The sequence below is a fragment of the Girardinichthys multiradiatus genome, chromosome Y (assembly GCF_021462225.1).
Source record: "Girardinichthys multiradiatus isolate DD_20200921_A chromosome Y, DD_fGirMul_XY1, whole genome shotgun sequence".
Classification (NCBI taxonomy): Eukaryota; Metazoa; Chordata; class Actinopteri; order Cyprinodontiformes; family Goodeidae; genus Girardinichthys; species Girardinichthys multiradiatus.
The window spans coordinates 26,093,666-26,116,150 of record NC_061818.1 but is presented as its reverse complement, the minus strand read 5'-3'; the positions used below and the strand labels follow the sequence as shown (position 1 = coordinate 26,116,150).

At 37.8% G+C, this 22,485-nt stretch overlaps 1 protein-coding gene across 5 annotated transcripts in view; it reads left to right on the top strand.

The window, feature by feature from the left end:
- LOC124864855 (brain-specific angiogenesis inhibitor 1-associated protein 2-like) overlaps positions 1 to 22,485 on the top strand; it is a 77,831-nt gene that overhangs the window by 38,380 nt on the left and 16,966 nt on the right. For all 5 annotated transcript variants that reach the window (XM_047359795.1, XM_047359797.1, XM_047359794.1 and 2 more), the window contains exons 4-6: positions 8,787 to 8,848; positions 10,519 to 10,590; positions 16,479 to 16,616. In XM_047359795.1, coding sequence (XP_047215751.1) covers positions 8,787 to 8,848; positions 10,519 to 10,590; positions 16,479 to 16,616 — 272 coding nt within the window. The remainder of the gene's footprint in view (positions 1 to 8,786; positions 8,849 to 10,518; positions 10,591 to 16,478; positions 16,617 to 22,485) is intronic.

Here is a 22,485-nt window from a genome sequence, read left to right as displayed (position 1 = left end):
CTATTCGTGTGATGATCGCTGTTCCCACTGGACAGAAATGACAAGGGCAGGACAGAGCACAGACCTGGAAATGGAGGAAAACTAGCATGGATGAAATGCTTGCTGCATTTTTGGTTTGCATATTTCCCGACATTCTATTTCTAAAATTGGAACGGCAAGCGCTGGAAATATACCAAAAAAAATACCCAGACTGTGAATTTGTTTTATGAAATTTTATAAGTATTACAAATGCTTTTTTGGCTTTGGGGATATAGAAACACCAATTTTAAAAAGAAGTCAGGGTTTTCATCCACTGATCCCAAATGGTTTAAATATGCAGCATATTCTCTCAGATCATCCTGGAATTATTGTCAAGATTACTTGTAACTGCACTCTCTGTCCCACTTCTTTTTGGCAACTGCACAGATCTTGTTAAACCTTCATTGTCGCCTGATTGCATGACACCATTGCTAGTAAAAAAAAAAAAATCTACCAGCAGCTGTGATGGCTGAACTTTCAGTTTTAGCAGTGTGTCATATATATAACTAGTAGTTTTCTCCTGTGAGAAGAAAGTGAGGAAAGAGTTCAAACAGAATTTAGCATCCAGTCTATTAAATTTGATGCATTTGTGTTTATATGAAGAAGAAATAATATACTCTCAACTCCCCTCACGTCTAAATTAACTACATTTAGATGATGTAATTTCACAGAAAGTATAGTCAAACTCACATGCCCACCTGGTGTCTCAGCTATTACCTCCGTCTCACACATTTCCCTGCATCCCTATTATATTTGTCCACTTGTTTGTTTTCCCCTAGGAGTTGGAATATGTGGAAGGCTGGTATTAATGTCCTTGTTAAACCACGCATACTGTGCACACAGGCATGCACAGAGCTGAAGACAGACTCAGCATGTGGGGTTACACACACCACTCTTCTTCAGAAGCGTGGTGTGTATTCTTATGCAACGAGAGCTGATAGTAAGGGTGGAGATTTATAAACAGGCTTTTTTTTTCAGTGCATTTTCAAGCACTGCTCCTCATTTTATGGCTTCTCCCATGGCAATAACCCTAGTATTATCCTGCTTCCATGACAACCCCTGGGGAATCTGATTTGACCTTCACTAGTGATTCAGTGTCTCTCCATCCACCTCCATTCTTTTCTCTCATTCTCCCTGTTCAGCATAGCAAACTTCCACTTTACTCAATAGCTCACATTCTGTTACTCTGCCTTTTTTTTTCTCTCCACCTGTGTGGGTGAAACTTCGCTGCTGTTACACAAGCAGTCAGTACATCCACAGTACACAAGCTGATGTCACACTTCTGGGTAGAGCCTGTTCGTATGCACACAAGTCCTGCAGGCATGCGTCCCTACCTGACTCTGTGTTTTAAGCTTGCAGGCATGTGGCTGCTTGTTGCAGAGCTGCAGGTGCAGAACAGCCTGAGCTCACCTTCGAACAAAGAAACGATTGTTTTTCGTCACCAATGGAAACACGCAACGGTTCAAGTGAGCTGGGAAATATTGATACAGTGACGACACAGGTTTATTTACCGTTGTTATTGTCTCCCGGTATGTTTTCTGTTTTGTCACTGTGCTTATCAATCTGTCATGATACACTCATATGTCTTACAGCTAACAGGCTTCAGGCTAACAGCTCTTACATCAAATCTAGCAGGTTATGTCATACCCGGCCAGAAATCTTCTACCACAAACATTAAAGTGGCACATCACATTTAAATTCTGCTCATTATGCCTCATTTCAAATTGCTGATTAGAGTATCAGATGCTGAAATTCAGTCGTTGGTTGATGCATAATTTACCTTTTTAGTGTTGTTGTGTGCACTGATATTAAAATTGGCATGGTAACCATTTACATAGCCAGAGTGTGACATGCTGTGCCTTTTCTGTTTTCAATGCTTTGTCTTTGTACAGTCTGTAGTGATGAACACCGAGAAGAAGAGTAAACATCTCATGCAGATGCAGTCACATCTCATGTTTCTGGCTTCCTGTATACCACTGTCTTGCTGTTTTCAGATGACATATGCATCTTTGTGCTTTTGTTTTGCAGTCCAGTGATGATGCTCATTAGTTAATTGATCCAGCTAGTTGAAGCCAACAGAATGGCAGGGTTTCTAAGCTCACAGGGCTCTGCTTGGGGATGTGTAAGCTGCTTAGAAGGCCTGCTGGGAAATGACTGGGTGCTTTGGCCTCTTTCTCTGCTTTTGTGAAGCAGAAAATCAGCCAACAGGTTGCAACATGGGCAAAATGTCTGTCCATGTTGGGTTATAGGGAGATGAGCCCATTAGGGACAGTTACTGTATCTTTTAGTTTACCAAGTACAGCTTAAACTGTGAAGATACTCCTTAATTTTGCAGTAAACAATTACATGTTTTTGGTTGCAATAGATCTCTTCAAAATAAAGTAAGATGTTTGTATAGCACCTGCCAAATGACTAGTAGGTAGGTGCTTTTAATTAATGTACAAAATTATTATCTTTGCAGTCCCAACTGTTGATCCTCCCCTCCCCTTAAGGCATTTAAGGCATAAAAGATTAAATTGAGCTGCAGGTTTTCCTCTCTGAGGTAGTGGTTGTAAAATGTAACATTCTGAAACCTAATGATGAGATTTGTTTATATTAAACAATTAATAGCACAATAAACTCTGTGCTGTTGGTTGATATATTTTAAATTGATGGGAAATTTTAGTTTTTATGCATTTAATAAAAAGGGGAAATCAGATTTTTCAGTTTTAGGCTTGCTGATCAATGATCAAAGTAGATCAAGGCAAAAAGCATTATTTCTTTTTCTGAAAATAAATGCTACTGTTACAACTGTTGCTTAAGAAATGTACATATTGCTATAATGGCAATTTATATTTCATCTAGAATATTATTTACAAATTATATTTATGCCCATTTTGAATTTAAAAGCAATCAGTCCAAGCTATTTTTTAAATATCAAAGTTAAAATCTTAATTAAATCTAAATTTTTAATAAAATGTAATGCCATTGTCAGTCACAATGCATCCAAGATGTATAAAGTTATCACCGACCAACTGTTGGTTCTAAGACAATACTTTTTTCTCTTTATCTTCTCTTTGAAAAGTCGTAGGCTGATAATAGCTATTTCATTAGCTAGGTTATCTGCCGCATTCAGTGGGCTCTGTATAAAACCAACAGACATGAAAACTGTCATTGCTAAATTCCAATATATGATATTTAAAATTGTGGTGTATTGTACATCTTGCTGCTGCACCCTCCGGAGTTGGGAAATTGGCCTCAACAAAAAAAATATTGCTGTTACCTATAGGAAGAAATTGTGCCATCAGAAACTGAAATTGAATTGCTCAGACTGAATCTGTATTTGTGTAATTTGAAATTAAATCCATTGGTTTGAAAATGAATTTCACTAAATTGAAACTGAATATAATGGTCAGTCAGTCAGTCATTTTCTACCGCTTATTCCATAGTGGGTCGCGGGGGAGCTGGTACCTATCTCCAGCAGTCTATGGGCGAGAGGCAGGGTACACCCTGGACAGGTCGCCAGTCCATCGCAGGGCAACACACAAACAACCAAGCACACACTCATTCATACACCTAAGGGCAATTTAGAGTGACCAATTAACCTAACTGGCATGTCTTTGGACTGTGGGAGGAAGCCGGAGTACCCGGTGAGAACCCACGCATGCACGGGGAGAACATGCAAACTCCATGCAGAAAGACCCCTGGCCGGGAATCCAGGACCTTCTTGCTGCAAGGCAACAGTGCTACCAACTGCGCCACCGTGCAGCCTAGCTGAATATAATGGTTTAAAATTAAATTAGTTTGCTTCGAATATTGCTTTGCTTTGTATTAAAAATTCAGTTTGATTACTTTCACTTTCAGGTCTGAAATCCAATTTCAGTTCCAAAATTCAGTTTTTTGTGTCACACATCTGGGTCCTTGAAGCCACAGATTAATCAAGCACAGATTTACTGATTCATGGATGTCATTCACTATTGCTGTGTCCAAATTCAGGACTGCGTCCTTTGAAGGACGCATTTGTTGTCATGGAGTGACATTTTTGGACTTTATGGTTTCTTTTGCTAGTCCTTAGATCTTAGGTTGTTGTGCTACCTCCAGTTCTCAGTTTCCTTTAGTTCATGTTTATTCTTGATTCTGTTTTATCTTGGTCTGTAGTTTTCGTTTAGGTCTGTTTCACTGTTTTGTTAATCAGTCCCTTTCTTCATGTCTTAGTCTTATTAGGTTCACCTGCTCCCTCTGTCTCCCTGCGTCCATGTCACACCTGTTCCCTGTTTCTTTGATTACCTGCCTTTTGTTCCCCTCTCTGTGCTCTGTGTATATTACAGGTCCTTCTCAAAATATTAGCATATTGTGATAAAGTTAATTATTTTCCATAATGTCAGGATGAAAATTTAACATTCAGATATTTTAGATTCATTGCACACTAACTGAAATATTTCAGGTCTTTTATTGTCTTAATACGGATGATTGTGGCATACAGCTCATGAAAACCCAAAATTCCTATCTCACAAAATTAGCATATTTCATCCGACCAATAAAAGAAAAGTGTTTTTAATACAAAAAACGTCAACCTTCAAATAATCATGTACAGTTATGCACTCAATACTTGGTCGGGAATCCTTTGGCAGAAATGACTGCTTCAATGCGGCGTGGCATGGAGGCAATCAGCCTGTGGCACTGCTGAGGTCTTATGGAGGCCCAGGTTGCTTCGATAGCAGCCTTTAGCTCATCCAGAGTGTTGGGTCTTGAGTCTCTCAACGTTCTCTTCACAATATCCCACAGATTTTCTATGGGGTTCAGGTCAGTACAGTTGTCAGGCCAATTGAGCACAGTGATACCATGGTCAGTAAACCATTTACCAGTGGTTTTGGCACTGTGAGCAGGTGCCAGGTCGTGCTGAAAAATGAAATCTTCATCTCCATAAAGCTTTTCAGCAGATGGAAGCATGAAGTGCTCCAAAATCTCCTGATAGCTAGCTGCATTGACCCTGCCCTTGATAAAACACAGTGGACCAACACCAGCAGCTGCCATGGCACCCCAGACCATCACTGACTGTGGGTACTTGACACTGGACTTCTGGCATTTTGGCATTTCCTTCTCCCCAGTCTTCCTCCAGACTCTGGCATCTTGATTTCCGAATGACATGCAGAATTTGCTTTCATCCGAAAAAAGTACTTTGGACCACTGAGCAACAGTCCAGTGCTGCTTCTCTGTAGCCCAGGTCAGGCGCTTCTGCCGTTGTTTCTGGTTCAAAAGTGGCTTGACCTGGGGAATGCGGCACCTGTAGCCCATTTCCTGCACAAGCCTGTGCACGGTGGCTCTGGATGTTTCTACTCCAGACTCAGTCCACTGCTTCCGCAGGTCCCCCAAGGTCTGGAATCGGCCCTTCTCCACAATCTTCCTCAGGGTCCGGTCACTTCTTCCCGTTGTGCAGCGTTTTCTGCCACACTTTTTCCTTCCCACAGACTTCCCACTGAGGTGCCTTGATACAGCACTCTGGGAACAACCTATTCGTTCAGAAATTTCTTTCTGTGTCTTACCCTCTTGCTTGAGGGTGTCAATAGTGGCCTTCTGGACAGCAGTCAGGTCGGCAGTCTTACCCATGATTGGGGTTTTGAGTGATGAACCAGGCTGGGAGTTTTAAAGGCCTCAGGAATCTTTTGCAGGTGTTTAGAGTTAACCCGTTGATTCAGATGATTAGGTTCATAGCTCGTTTAGAGACCCTTTTAATGATATGCTAATTTTGTGAGATAGGAATTTTGGGTTTTCATGAGCTGTATGCCAAAATCATCCGTAGTAAGACAATAAAAGACCTGAAATATTTCAGTTAGTGTGCGATGAATCTAAAATATATGAATGTTAAATTTTCATCATGACATTATGGAAAATAATGAACTTTATCACAATATGCTAATATTTTGAGAAGGACCTGTAGTTGTTCTGTTTGCTTAGTTCCTCGCTGGTTTGTTCTGTTACTACTCCGTTCCCTACCATGTCTATGCTTTGTCTATGTTTCGTTTGGAGACTATGCTACGTTTTTGCTACGTTTTTGCCTTAAGTGACCTGCAGAGTTCATTTAAGTTTTGGACTGTACTTATGATTCATCCCTGCAGTGTTTTTGTTACGTTTTGGATTTTTTTTGAATAAACAAGGAAGTACTAAGATGCGGCTACCAAGCTCTTGTCTGCGCTTTGGTCCGACCCACAGTCCTTCTCCGACATTTGTAGGCCGATAACGTCCTGGATGAGGCGACGAATGCTGTCCAATCTCCAAGGTTCCAACAAATCCGTCCTTCTTATCCCCAGATTTGAAGGATGGGTCCGGTGTATCCTCCGTGTCCCACCCTATCCCATGATTCATTGCGGGTCGAAGGAGATTGCTCAAACGGAAGTAGCAAAGGCCAGAGGAGAGAAATGTTGCGCATTCTGTGAAACAACTGAACTTTTACAATGTTTTTAGACAAGAATGTAGTTGTGTAAACCTAAAATATCTGATCAGTTTATCAAGATATCGCCTAATTGCACAAACGCGTCGATGTGTTCGTCCGCTGCCCCAGCAGCCGCCTCGCCTTGCCAGCTGTCAGCTGACCGGGTGGTTGAGGTGCGCTAAACCCCGAGAGAACAGCTGACTCCCGACACATGGTTTTCAAACTTCCGCTGGGTTTCCCCAATGGGTGGAAGTTAAACAGATATAATTCTGTCAGATGAAATCTAATATTAATGTTTGGTTTATTTATTATAATAATAATAGTTATTGTTATTATTATTATTATTATTATTATGCTCTGCAAATAAACTGATTTAAACTTTGTTCCTAAAGTTAATATGTTAGTGTTTAAGTTGTTGAAAGCTTTACAGATATATTAAACAAATGGTATTTGTCATCAATGTATTTTATCTAGTGTTAGATTTTTATATCAATGAACACAAAAAATATTTTCAACATTTAAATGGCTGAATAATAAACAAGATCATAAAACAGTAACATTTTAAAACAAAACACCATTATAAGCCATCAGATATATGTAAATGGGTAAATAAAAACCAGGTAGTTATTTACAGTGGAGACAACGGTATTAACTTTCAGGCTCCACGGTTGCTAGGCAACAGAAGTTACGCTGAGGTAAGGGCAAGAGTAACGCAGACCGACGTAACACCGGCGGCACACTATGCTAATTTGGCATGTTTAGCTAATTGCTGCAGGTAGCATAAGTGTTACTGTTTGACCATCATTTGTTTACATGACATTTCTTATAGATGCTCATTTGACTTGGTGATGGACATCCGCTAAACTCATGTATGCTGCACTGCTCCAGCTCAACATGCCTTAAAGGAAGTTTTACCTGATGTGAAACGTAAATTGATTAATCTGTGTTTGATTAATCTGTGGCGATCCTGAAGGACCCAGATGTGTCACACAAAAAACTGAATTTTGGAACTGAAATTGAATTACCGACTTGAAAGTGAAAGTAGTCAAACTGAATTTTTAATACAACAAAATACAATTTAAAAGCAAATGAATTCAGTTTCAAACCATAAAATTCAGTTTCAGTTTAGTGAAATTCTTTTTTACACCAATGCATTTAATTTCAAATTACACAAATACAAACTGAGTCAGAGCAATTCAAATTCAGTTTCTGATGGCACAAGTTTCTTCACGTAGTTACCCTACAGGCATTTCTACAGCTTTTCTTCCTTCTTTGTATGACTGAAAGTTAAAAAAACCTTTGTGCTTTACTGCATTTGTTAAAGTCAGCCTTGTCCCTTTAGTGTCATCTGTTTTTCTCCTCATGCTGTCTACGGGCATGGAGACCACTCCAAAGCCTTTTGTTGCAAAATTAAAGTTTGTGCTGAAACCTCTTCTGCAGGAGTTCTAACTTTACTTATAAAGCTCTGTGAGATGGGCTGAGATGTGCTCTTAATAGGTCATCATTCACAAGAGGACACAGCAGGAGAACGCGAAATGAGCCACAAAAGAATCTGACATTAGATGTCAGTATGAAATCCCCGCTAAAGTCTCTAATGATCCTTTTCCAGAATGGTTACGACCATACAGTGGCAGATATTTTGATTTTGGCAGGCACATTTTTAATGTAACACCCTAAGTACAGTGGCTGAAGGGAAAGTGATGGTATGAATTTGCATAGTACTTTTTGTCTTTGCAACTTAAAGGCTTTATACACACAATGTAACATTTCAGACAAAGTCCAAGAGGTTTTGGATCTTTTCATCAGGTAAATGTCAAACTCATCTTTTCCTGTACATTTAGATTTCTCACTGGCTTTCCACCAGGTCTCTGTTTTGTATGTGTCCTTTGCTCAATGTGCTTCTTGTTTTTCTTGACATTGCACTGCAATTTCAGAAGAGGCAGACTGTAGGTATATGAAAAGATAACTCTAGCTGCATGACCCTTCTTTATTATTCTCTTTTTTATTCTATTTATTTTTACAGGCTATAGCCTTTTTATGTTATCAATCCAGAAGACATCTTGATGTCTTTATGAAAACCACAAGCTTTAAGATCCAGCTTGTTTCTATTTTTTTATTTTTGTTCAGTTGTATGTGAAGTTGTTTTCCAGCTCTTTAATCTTGTAACAAACCCCCGTTGTGTTTCTCATTGCCCCAGTTAAGTCTCTTGTCGTGTATGTTTTTGTCATACGTTTGTGCACGAGCTTTGCTTTTCTTATTTGAACTTTTTTTTCCCTTCTAGTTTTCTTCTTCATTAATTTTTGTGTTTGTTTTATAAGGCATTTATGTGTTTTCTCCATGTCTTTGTTTCTGTGTGAAGGTGACGTGCTGTTCCAGATGGCTGAAGTCCACAGACAGATCCAAGTGCAGCTAGAGGAAATGGTTGGTATTCCCAGCTAAAGTGGTTTGTGGTTGTGCATTTTAACAATGACTTCATCTATTGGAATATTTTAAGATCAAATATATAAAAAGAAGAACATGTCGCTACAAGGAAACACACTTAAGTTCATTCATGTTTCTCCAATATGATCCTGATGTGCTCACTCATACATTTATACTCGAGCTCCTTGGTACATTAGATAAAATACCTAATTTAATGTCTAATTAATACTTGTGTTTAATTAATACTTTAGCATTTCTATATTTTTCTTGACAATCCATGATCATTAATAGCCTGATGTAAGGCCATTGCAAAGTTTATTTACACCATAGCCATCAAGCAGATGCTTAGATTTTTGACAAGCTCTGTTTCAACCTATGCTCCAAACACAAGAATTATACATTACCATACATCATTTACAATAAAATATCAGGAATCATGTTAACATCTAAACAAAGGAGATTAACTGACAAAAGTTTTATTAATTTATTATCCACTATGATTATAAAAATCAATGGGCTTAAAAGGTGCTGGGTGGGACTTGAAGGCAAAAATGCCACCATAACTCTTAGTAAAATGGTAACAAATCTGTTGCACTTTTAAGTGAATTGCAATAGACTTGTTGAAACAAGACAATTTCTATCTACATATTTTGAACATTAATTTTCCTTTTATAGCATTTCAAGTGAAAAAAAAAAGTCAGCATCATTAAACTGTTTTACAGTTTGTCGTTTTGTTTTAGCAAGCCAGGTATACAGCTGTTCTAAGCTGCACACCTAAAAGATAATATTTTGTTCGATACAGATGCATAATCCATGGATTCCTATCTGCATTGCTGCTTTTACATTATAAAATGCAAAAAGAAACTATTATAAAATGCAGATTAGCCACAAGTTGCATCAGTGATTTTCTAAGTACCGAGTCTGACTTGCTATAATGAATTAGATAAAAGTAGTTTATTTTATCAGAGACACAACTCACTTGTAACATCTTTGTAAAAAACCTTTAATGATAAATGGTTTGTAACTGCAATGGTGAACTCATTCCTCTCCATTACAAATAGTTCATTTTTATTTTTGAGAAACTTCTCTTAGTCTGCTTTTTGCAGTTGTAGAACCACAGGGAAATTTGCTCACTGGAGATTATTGCATCAATTTTTTAAAGTGTCTTAAGCTGTGCCTGCCTCTTTGGAATACCATCTCCAATTTTTAAAGGATGCCTAATGGATTTATTGTCTTTTAAGTTCCAGCTAAAAACACAAGATTTAGGGTATTATGATGCACTCAGCTACATACAGTTGCACACTTTGCACAAAATATGTTTCAAGCTTCAATTCTGACAATTCAGTCTGATAAATATTTTAACAAAATCAGATAAATATTAACAATGATCAAACGTAGTGAAACAAGACTACTATTAAATAGCATTTTAATAAATTACAGTGGTAAACATATCTGCACAGCACATACTCAAAATATTTTTTTCCATTTTAAAAATTTGGCACCAAAATATTTATTCAAAGATTTAACAATTAACAAACTGGATGCATAATATGTAAAATAGAGTTTCACAAGCCATCACTTTGTTAGTAAAGTTAAACTTAAATGCATAACTTCATGTAAAACTGTATCGAGAACTGTATCTATATTTTATCTTTTGTTTTTTCCTCCAGCTGAAATGCTTCCACAACGAGTTGCTCTCTGAGCTTGAGAAGAAGGTGGACCTGGATGCTCGCTACTTGACTGTGAGTATCTGCATGTGTCACTTGGGTTCCTGAATCAGATTGGTGCTAAAAAGTACACTGCAGTAGTTTATTTTTAGAAATGCATTCAATGTTGCACCAGAGCAGATAAGGCCTAAGTCACATGAAGGGATAACAGATTTGCATGCAAAGCTGTTTGTCTTAAGTTTTTTGTTTAAAGTCTGTTTCTGTAACATTTCATGGGTACTAAGCTATCAGGCGTAGACTGATTATAATAAGCCCCTTATGGAGTGTGTGTAAGTGTTGCGAAGTGGGTCTACATGTGATATCTTTAGAATGAGTGGGTTGCAGCTAAAGTGTACAGCAGTACCGCTGTGCATCGTTTTGGGGGATGGGATAATGTTTTCATTGTTGTATTGTTGGAAGGACCCTTTTATCAGCTGCATAAGCTCACAGCTCCTTGCATACACATTTTTAAAAAGCATTTTAAGATAAAAGGAAGAAAATTTCAATTTACATTCAGCAAGGAGACTCGAATGTGAAGTAAGATGTAGTCACACTTGCTGTTTTTTCTAAGGTAAAAACCCACTGTTACCACTCACACATCAAACCCTAAAGTTGTGCTTGTTTGCATATAATTTCTTTGAGTCATCACATTGCAAATTAATATTTAGAGTGCCTTGAAAAAGTGTTTATAACCGTTGAACTCGTCATTTTTTTTTCAAGTTAAACCCCCAAACTTTGATGTATTTTATTAGGATTTTACGTGATAGACCAACACAAAGTAGTGCATATTTGTAAAGTAGAAGGAAAATGATAAATGTGTGTTTCTTAATACACTAATAAAAGGTTGGTTTGCATTTGTATTCACCAGCTCTGAGTGCATAGTTTGAAGAAACACCTTTCATTGCAATTACAATGAAAGGTCTGAACATTCAATTCTTTAGTTGTACAACAGATTTTTAGGGATACACTTTTATCTAAACCATACTTTTCTAGTTGTGGGTAAATGTTAGGGTTGTTGTATTGCTGTGAACCTTTGCCCAAGATTTTATCAGCCACCAAAAGGTTTTCTTTCTAGGATTGCCCTTTATTTAGCTCCATTTATTAACTATAAGCAGCTTTCCTGTCCCACATGAAAAAAAAAAAAACATACCCATTGCATGATCTTGATGCCGCCATGTTGTGAAGTACTGGTTTATACGACACATTTTTTTGTTGGCCAAAAATTTCAGTTTGGGTTCTTCGTACAAGAGTGCCTTGTTCCACATGTTTCAGTCACCTATATAGCTGTTTTCATACCATAAACAAAAATTTGTTTGACTTACTTAATTATTCCATCTTCCCACTCTTTAAAAACAGACAGATTTGTGGAGTACATGACTGAATGTCCCACCTGAGCTGTAGATCTTTGCAGCTTTTCCTGAGTTCCTATGGGCCACATTGGTGCTTGTCTGATTCATGCTCCTTGCCTTGTCTGGCCTGTCTCTTTAGATGGACAGCCTTGTGTTGATAGATTTTCTGTTGTGCCATATTCTTTCCATTCCTCTATGATGTGTTGGACAGTGGTGCATGAGACATTTAAAGCTTTGGATATTTTTATAACCTAATAATGATTTAATCTTCTTCACAACTGTATCCCTGTCCTGTCTGGTGTCTTCCTTGTTCTTCATGGTGCTGTTTGTTTACTAATGTTCTCTAGCAAGCGATTGAGGGCTTCACAGAAAAGCTGCAGTTATACTAACGTTGTATTTCACTCTGTTTGCTAATTAGGTGAATTGACACTAGAGCTGCCAAAGTTCCAGTACCTCTAAAACTGCTAGAGGGATTCATTTTAACTGTGTCAGAGGTCCTTTAACAATGAAAAACATGACATTAAAATGCCTGCTTTTGCTTTTTTTTTTTTAAGTTTATACATTTTTGAATAAGAGTTGAGCAGCAAGTATTTTTATCCCAGCATTTACAATAAATTAATGTCATGCTAGTTGATTTACTTGAGACTGAAAACTCCAATTATAACAAATAAACCTGACATGTTTTAATAAATGCAGAAACTCTGCTACAACGCCTTCATTAGTGCACATCCTCAGTCCAAAATAGCGTGCACAACATAGTGCACGGCTGTCCATGTTCTGCATTTGGGGTTTTATATTCTTTGCACTTGCCATTTTACTGCCCTCTCTTGATTCTATTGTGCTTATTCAATTTTTGGGACTATTTTTGATGGGCTAAAGACATGCTTGCTATGTAAATATCTAACAGCTCATCCATTAATTTATTTTGGCTCATAAATAAATAAAGGAGCACCACAGGGGACTGTACTCTCACCATTCCTCTTCATTCTGTACACCTCAGACTTCCAGTACAAGACAGACTCCTGTCATTTGCAGAAATACTCTGATTCTGCAGTCGTGGGGTAGATCAGAGATGGACAAGAAGCTGAGTACAGGAAGGTGGTGGACCGCTTTGTGGCAGGGTGTGGAAACAATCATCTCATCTTGAACGTAAATAAAACAAAGGAGATGATTATAGATTTTAAGAGAAACAGGAATAGGTCACACACTATTACCATCATGGGAGAAGAAGTAGAGGTGGTGGAGGAGTATAAATACCTCGGTGTTCACCTGGACAACAGACTAGAGTGGAGATGCAACTGTGAAGCCATCTACAAGAATGGACAGAGCAGACTGTACTTCTTGAGGAAGCTTAGGTGTTTTGGTGTTTTGCAGCAAGTTGCTGCATATCTTCTATAAGTCTGTCGTGGAGAGTGTGATCTCTTCTGCCATCATCTGCTGGGAAAGCAGCATCAGAGCCAGGGACTTAAAAAAGCTCAACATGCTTATAAAAAAGGCTGGCTCTGTTCTGGTTACTCTGGAACCTCTGGAGGTTATTGTGCAAAGAAGGATGCTTCATAAAATGAGGAACATTGGGGAAAACCCGGAGCATCCTCTTCATCAGACTGTTGTATAACAACAGAGTTTCTTCAGTCAGAGGCATCTTCAGATCTGCTGTAAGACAGACCGCTACAGGAGATATTTCCTGCCAAAAGCCATCAGCATCTACAACGGCTCTTTGAAGAGACCTGTATAATATGAGCTACAACAACAATTAATTTCCTTTCAGGATTAATAAAGTATTTTTTAATTGAATTGAATTAAATTGGCCTGAAGCTGCAGTCCTGGACTGATGCATTTGCCATGGCAACAACAGGCATCCACAAACAACATTCCTTTGGTCACAGCTCCGATTAAATATTTCTCCATCATATTTTTAAGATTATCTTAGTCTTCTTATCTAATACTGACCTCAGTTGACTCCTATTTCCCCAGTTAACAACCCTATTCTCTCCAATTCAAATCCTGCACAGTGATGTTCTGCAGTAGTGCCAACACATATTTTAGGTCTATTCTTTCATTCTTGTTTGATGCCAATTTTGAAACTGTAATCAAACATTTTAGAAACTTTACAGTGAACTGCAATTTGTTCATAGTTATTTAACTGTACTGTATTTTTCGGTCAGACCCGTTTCCAGGAGGCTGTTAGAAGTAATCCTGTCAATCAGTAAAGTGATGTGTTTGCATTTAGTATAACTTATTACTCATTAAGTAAATAATCCAACACAGCAAAGCTATGTATATATGGTGCATGTGGCCATAGTGACACCCAAACAGTAATAGTACAACTGTGCACACAGCATTTCCTATTGTTCCTGTCAGGTCAAAATGACTCTCCTTGGTATTTCTTGGTATGCATAGGCCTAGCTCAAATATTTGACAGTACAATAATCTTACTGAAGATGTGTTACAGAAAGCTACTTTTGGAAAAGTCATGAAGTATGAGCCATGTATAGTTCAATGAAAGAGAGTTTCACAAAGCTGAAAACGCTCAGGGGTTCTAATTGACCCACTGGCTGTTGTAGTGTTAAGGCGATGGTTACATTGAATTCTATTTAGATGTATCATATTAAATTGCTGAAATCAATTGCAAGACAGTCTGGTCCAGATTCTTTTGTAACACCAAATAAAAATATATTTATAATTTTTGTTCTATGTCACAATCTTTGCAAAGGGGTCAGAATGTGGTGATGAACCTACAACTGACCCCTGTTTCTAAACAGATTTGTCAACAATGGTTATCTGTTTTTCTGGGCCAGAATCGACTGTGATTAGCTTTTTTAGTACAAGGAACAATGGAGAGAAAAAGAAAAAAAGGTGTTTGACTTTTTTATGCAATATGACCCAGCAGACTGGGAGCAATTTTTTTTTTTTTCACAATAGTCATTCAATACTTCTCTTTTCATCTAAGGTTTTTTCCCAGCACAAGCCTCAGTTTCTGCGAGATGAATTCTGAGTGCCACCACTGAGACAGCCTGTTTGTTGTATTACTTTACCTCATACAACAGGAGAAAATGAGCAGACGACTCATCCATTTTTATTGTTATTGCTTTAGAAAGCTGATAAAGGTCAAATGCCTAATTTGGTCCATTTTCAGTTGTAAATGCATTAAAGAGTTCTGTGATTATTTAAGATTTCTCTGCAATGAAATTTTAAATGAATAGCCATGCTGCTAGTCTCAGTAACAAGTTTCTCCTTTTCTGCTCCTTTTCAGAGTACGTCAGGAATTTTTGCTTGTGTGCTCATTTACGTGCAGTATACAAATGTGGGTGTTGTTTCCCCGTTCACAAGCGTTTCTCTTAAATTTTTCCAGAGAGTCCACATGAGCTTTTTCACACCATGCACCGTTACTATAGCAACCGAGCTGATAAAGCCAAGGAAATAAAGTTTTTTTTATTATTATTATTAAATCAATAAACCAGCAAACTAAATGATCAAAATTAAACCGTTTGGGTGCCCATTAGTGCTTTGCTGCAAATCTTGTGTCGTTGTTCCTTCCAGGGTCTCATTGTTATATGATTGCTCATGTTATTTGATGAAAATCAACCCAACCAAGAGGGATATGTGATTGCAGTGAACGCGTACAGGGACACGATCACAGGCGTTGATTTCAAAACAACAATGATGTACACTTGTCAGCCAGAACATTACAAGCGTCTGTCTAATATTGAAATGGTCTGATTCAGATGCCTCTCTTTTCATTAGAATGGGGAGGGGGGACAATCATCAATGCAGGGATTACAACCTCTGTGACTTTAAGGGAAAATAACAAGTGAAACCCTCTCACAGACTCTTGCTTCTCATTTAAAAAAGTAACCACAGAAAGTATGACTGAAGCTCTTAGTTTTCTTTTGCAAATTCAACTTTTAAATTGATGACGTGCATGTTTCTGGTCCGACAGGGTCAGTACTTTGTTGAACCACATTTCACTGCAATTGTACGTCTGTAGAGTCTTTTGGCTGGCTGTAACAGGTTTGCTTTGAGGATTATCCTGTTTTTAGCTCCGTGAATCGTCTTTTAAACTCCGATCAGAATCCATGTCTATGGTGGGGCTCTATCAGTGTTGTGGTAGAGAAACTGATATCCCATCCATTTAAATACACCACAGAGATTTTGAAAATGTCCACTCTACAAAGTTTGGTATTTCTTTTCCACCAAAAACAGGAGGACCGAATGCAACAGAAAATCTCAGTTTGGGAAACATCAGTGGTGATCTGGCCATTTTATTTACTTCAGCTATCCATGATTTTTAATTTGTCAATTTAGATCATTTTAACAATTTATAAAAATAGGATTGACTAAAGACATTCTTCACTCTGGGACATAAATTGATTCTAGAGATTAATTTTCAAGTTGCCTGAAAATGTTTCTTTAAAACATGTTAAGTCATCACTTTGCTTCTGATTCAAACTTTTAAAAAGATTTATTTTTTGTTTTTTTTTTATGTTTTTATTTTTTCATACATATTTTTTAAAGGATTTAATGATGAATGAGGTGTGATTTTATGCTTTTTGTACTGCTTGTTGCCCCACTTAGGCCGCCTTGAAAAAATACCAGATGGAACACAAGAGCAAAGGGGAGAGTTTGGAAAAATGCCAAGGTGAACTCAAGAAGCTCAGAAGGAAGAGCCAAGGCAGTAAGAACCCTTCAAAGTATGGAGAAAAGGAAATGCAGGTGAGCCCCCTGCTGAGTTCCTACTCACATAACATCTTCACATTAATTTTCCTTCATATAGTTTCATTAAAAATGTCTGATATATCTCTAGACTAAACTTTTTAGTTAGCTTAAGTTGGCTAATATTGTTGTAAACCACAATTAACACTGAGAAGAATACATACTCTCAGGTCAGTTTGTAGCTCTGCTATTTTTGATTTTTATAGTTTTTGCAGAGTTTACACTGATGTGGGTGAGAATTAGATTTGAGGTTTATGAACCATATTGAAAAGAAGGCCTTAATATTCTTTATTAAGTAAACAGTATACAGCCGAGATGGGGGGAGGCAGAGGCGACATGCTGTCCTGAGTGGAAAGGCAAAAAGTGAAAGTTTGATTATGAAATGTGTCCCCTTGGAAACCATTATTACATTTGCACACATACAAGCAGAAATACTGACTTTCATGCATGCAAGAGGAACTTCAGTAATTGATGTAATAAAGATACATGTACAGATGAACCAATGGATTTTAACAGGTGGTTTTGATCAGAGTTTTACCAGAAAATGTCTACATATACAACAGAGAAAAAAAACTGGTTTATACATAACAAAAATGTAGAAATTATGCTTTCATAGGTGACTGCTATGCATTTTGATGTTCTACAAAGATGGTTTGGACTTTCTGATACCAGTTAAAACATAATTTACTAAAATGTCAGACAACAAACTGTTTTACTCCCAAATTGTTTGCATGACAAATCTTAGTCCAGATGTGTAAAGAAAAAGGAAGCTGCAGTTATGATTAGTTACGATTAGTTCTAAGGGAATCTGTACTGGATTCTTGCCGGTGAGACAAATGTTGATTGATTTGAATTGGACATTCACTGTATGTCATTGTTTAATTAATAATGTCACATTTATTTTTCCATCACTCGATCACTTACATGACAGGGGAGACGGGTTAGTTCCTGGAAGGGCTTAAACAACTCTGACAACATTCCATTGCATCAAGCCCCATTGTTTATTTTGCCATCTGGTTGCTTTCTTGTTTGGTCTTGTAGAAAGAGAGAAAACAAGAGAGCAAATATAAATAAATGAAATAACAGAAAAGGTAAATGTTTTTTGGAAGCAGAAATGTAGACCTCTGTAAATGATGGGGCAAAGATGTCAGATCAACAGGTCACAGCTTGCAAAGTTATTACTGAGCCACTGTTGGCCTTGCTTTGAAGTGCAGTCAGCAGTCAGGCAGAACAAATTGTTAGGATACAAACTTTTCTACAGCTTTTCAAAAGTTTTTTGTTTTTTTTGTTTGCAGCCAAGTTTTCAGTCTGTCCACATAGTTTTCATGCTGTTGCAAACACTGTTGCACACACACATCTACCACCATTTTGTCGGCAGTGGTGTGGAAGAGCTGGATTGATCTGACTCAACTGTCACATCACGTTTGTTCCATTGTGTCAGAAATGACTTGACGAGATGATGTATTAAGTGTCATCATAAAGCATCAAGTCTGACAATGTTCTCAACATTGCGGCCAAGCATGAAGCACAGCTTGAATTGGGAACCTTGATTGTGTAAATCAGTAAATCAGAGCAGATATTTGAAATGTACCTCTCTGTTTAATAGTGTTTAAAAGATGTTATCAGCTTTATCCTGAAACTGGCATTTTAAAGGTAGATATTTGCAAAGTTATTCATTTGAGTTAGTTTTATTTAGTCCTTTTTGTGCTTTTAGTTTTATAACTAACCAATTAATTTAATTACTATGCTATAGACCGCAGTCACATAGGGATTGTAAGGGTGTATATTTCCAATAGAGGATATATCTATGGAGGTGATATTTGTGGTGAGATTAAGCCATGTTAAATTATTTTGATGTTTTTAAATCATTCAGTCATGGTATTTTTAGAAATCAACCTGAAGAAAAAATGCCTTGCCTTTCCAGGGACTGATCTATCATACATATGAAGAAAAGAACGGGAAGATTTTTGTGTGTTTCTTAGGATTTAAAATTTATTTAGAATCGAAGCAAATGTGAGCCTTCAATTAAACATTGAAAGAAGAATAATGAAGAACTTGTAATCCAAATCAAAAATCCATTCTATGTATCAGTTGCCATGCACTGCAGACTAACTTACACAAAACAAGCAAAAACAAAGCAACCATAAAAAATGAATGAACAAACAAGCAATATTAATTCTAATTTGCTTTTACAGATTTAAGAAATAATATCTGGCGAAGCCATTCAAAGTGATCTTGTAAAAGTGCAATATTTAAGAAAGGTCAAATACGGGGTCTGCAAAACAGTTTCGCACACTTATATCAGTGTCCTCAAACTTACTTGTTGAACCTTTTCACTATATTCAAATTTTTTTTTTAGATGTACCTGCACTACTGCTGTTGTGGAAAACCTGAAACCCAAAACCATGATTATTTCTTTGCTTGCACCATATTCCATCTGTAACATGGCTATTCAGTGTGCATTCATGATCTTTTACAGCCTTTAATGCCTGGCCAGTTAAAATATGTTCAGGCAATGAAGGGGAATGCTCTATATACTCTATTCCCCAGTTTTGCAATGTTTACAATAATGTATGTCCACTTAAGTTTTTTTTTGTCTTATCATAGTTTGCTATGATTTTTCCTACAACAAAAAGTTTACTAAGCCTTTGAAATGTTAAAGGGGACATATCATGCAAAATCCACTTTTTTAACCTTTAAATACATTTTGTTGTCAACGTGGAGTCTTTAGGAGTGCAGAAAATGTTTAGTCTCTCCAGGTGTTTCGGAGATATCTTTATATTCTGTTTGGGTCGTATTTTTCAGTCCATTCAGTTTTCTCTATCATCTGTTATGTTTTTCCAACTGTTACGTCTCAGTATTGCTGTGGAACAGCTAAGTAAGGTCATGGACTCCCAGCTGATCAACTTTGCGTATCCGCCATATTTATTTCTCGCTGCGATTTTGTAGTCCAAGCTCAAGTATGCCTACGCTGCAAGAGGACAAGTTCGGTTTGGTTGTTGGGTGTATTAACCCACACAATTCATTACACTGTCCCCCAGCATCAGAACCCCTTCAAAGTGCCTGGTTAAATTTTATTTTTCATGGAAATCTACCCACAGCAGTTAGGAAATTCCTCTTTGCCTGCGTAAAGCCCTTCAAGAACGAGTACCTTCAGTAACCTCTGCTAGTATCAGGAAGGATTTGCTGAAAGACTTCATCTGATTGAGGTGTCAGTTCTTTCTGTGAATGGAAACGACGGAAGCAGCAAAGCAGTAAGCTACAAATAACGCTAAAATGACAGCAAACTTTATTTTAGACATGAATTTATTGTGTGTTGATATAACGTCCTGGTCATTGTTTTGATAGCAGTAGCATTGTGCTTTCTGCTTATGTTAGTGCTGTGTGCTGCTTTTATCTCCTTGAGGACATAACTGACTGTGTGTTTTAAATAGTATTATTACATTAACAGTTTTGCTTTGTTTTTGTCATTTTTGTCTGTTTTCTGCAGTGCTAGATTATTGTATCTGTTATCAAACTACAAAAATGGCCAAAGGGGTTAAAGTAGAGCGCTCTTTGACCTGGAGTGTCACAGGAGACCTTTGAAGTGCCTCAAGAGCATTCAAAGAGACCACAGCAAATCCAGTTGCTTTCAAATGCACTTCTTGAACAGGGGAAAAAGAAGAGCCTGTAGAGCTACAATAGCAAGGAGTTTGGACCAAAGCATTCCAGTTCCACTTGGTATGCCCCCTTTAAGAGTTTAATAGAATTTAAATATTTTGGATTCATATTGCTATGATATTAATAACATATTTTATTGTCTGTAGCTAATAGGATATCCTTGGGGTGGAAATAGCCAGGAAAATAGAAACAGCACATCAACTGACATCCCTCTCTTTTGGTTGAATCATTCAGACAAACAAAATAGAGAAGGAAAGTAAAAAAACAAACATTTTCCCCTGTGCATGCTTAACATAAATTTGAGTTGTAGCCATAACCCCACTCTCGTCCTGAGTCTGTATGACTGATCAATCAGGCCCATCTGTGCAGAGGGAAGGGCTCATCATACTGTGGTCTCATAATTTACAGACTTTGCAGGAGAAAAGAAAAACTAATATCCCTTTCTCATCTTCAGTATGCTCACTTTCACTGATCATATCACGACTGTGGGCGTGTGAGAGAAAAGTCAGCTCGTTTGTGCCTGAGCCCACAAGAAGCAAAGCTCGCAAATAAGAGATCGAGAGCCCTGCACTCCCACAGGACCTGTGCTTCACAATTACAAGTGTCCACCTGGAATAATAGTTCAGATCTGTGACAGATTGCATGGTTTAATTAGTGTGGATAGAAATGCAGCAGGAGACTGACAAGAAAAGGACGAGTAAATGTTGCAAAGATGAGGGCAGCGTCTTATCCTCCCCCACATCATATGTGATGCTTTGGAAGATGAGAGGCACCACTTTTTTACAGGTTGGTGTCTCGGTGCAGTCTAGCAGCAAAAAGAGACAGATCACAATAAGGAGACTATCAATTTGCCCATCGTTTTGTCTTCCCCATATTCTTTGATCGTTCCTGCCTTGAGACACTTCCAAAGCCCCATCAGTAAGTAAAGTCAGATAAAATGCAAATTATTTCATTATGTAGTTCAATGAAGAGTACTATGGTGCTATATAAAGGGATTGTATCAAGATAAACTCTATTGTACTGCACAGGATTTTAATAAGAGCTCATACAGACAGTTAATATCACAAAATTGAGGTTTGATCAGCTCAGGCTTTCTTCATAAAATGTAATAGTTTCTAATCTGTGTGGTGCATAGTCAGGTACATCTAAAGGATGGTGTTTGAGGTTATTTGCATAAGAAACGGAATGAGAAACACCACAATGAACCTTAGGTGGTCGTGGTTGGATTTCGCATGTCTCCAAAGTATTTCCTTTTAAATCTAAAGTGTAGTGCTGAAGAAGTAGCAGTAACAAAATGAAAGTGCTAAGCAGCTTAAAACAGAGCCAGATGTTTTGGAAGTACCTCAGGACTACAACATAATTTTGGGGTTTTGTCACACTGAATTCTTCACCTTTGAAAGGCTGCGAGGCTCCGTCCCAGTGGTTGTAATTTCTAGAAAATGTGTGGGCAGAGTAATGGAGTGGCGAAGTATTAGGATTTTGTCCCGAATATGTCGGTGTAAGGAGACATACAGAGACGAACCTGTAACACAGAATATTTAAAGCCTGGGTGCTAAAACTGCACTGACATGTAGCAGTTTTCATATGTATCCATAACCTTTGCAGAACATGTCATTCTAGCTGTGATGTAACTTGAGGTCACTGGGAAATAATGGTGTCTGCATAAGCTTTTCCCACTGCACTCATTCTCTTGGGTTACTTTCGTGACCTTTTGAATAGCTGGAGAATGGGGCCATGTTGATCTGACAAAAGGCGAGTGCACACTGCCTGAGTTGCTCCTAATAGCTCTGGTTAGAGGTGTTGCAGCGGCTAGCAGCCTGCGAGTTACAGACTGCAAATACGAAAAGGGTCGCTTCACCAGAGGGACAGTCGCTTTGACTGTGATCTTTTAAAGGGTCTTTGCACTGTGAATCGCTTTTCTTTTGTAGCCAAGGACCAATTCAGACGTGCATGCAGGTGATACGCCCAGGAGTGTGTTTTCCCGACATTACTTTACCATAAAATTCTTGTTTCAATCTTTCTCCCTCCTCTCCTTTTAGTCTTGCTGCAGCACAGACCATGACTCATTACAAAATAAAATCAATATATCTTTTTTTCTTAGAGATGATTAGAAGGAATGAAAGTCATCTTTGCTTTTCTTTAAGTATTTTGGCAGTCTTTTAAACCACACTTGCTGAAGGGATACTCATGTTTGTACTTATTAAATAAC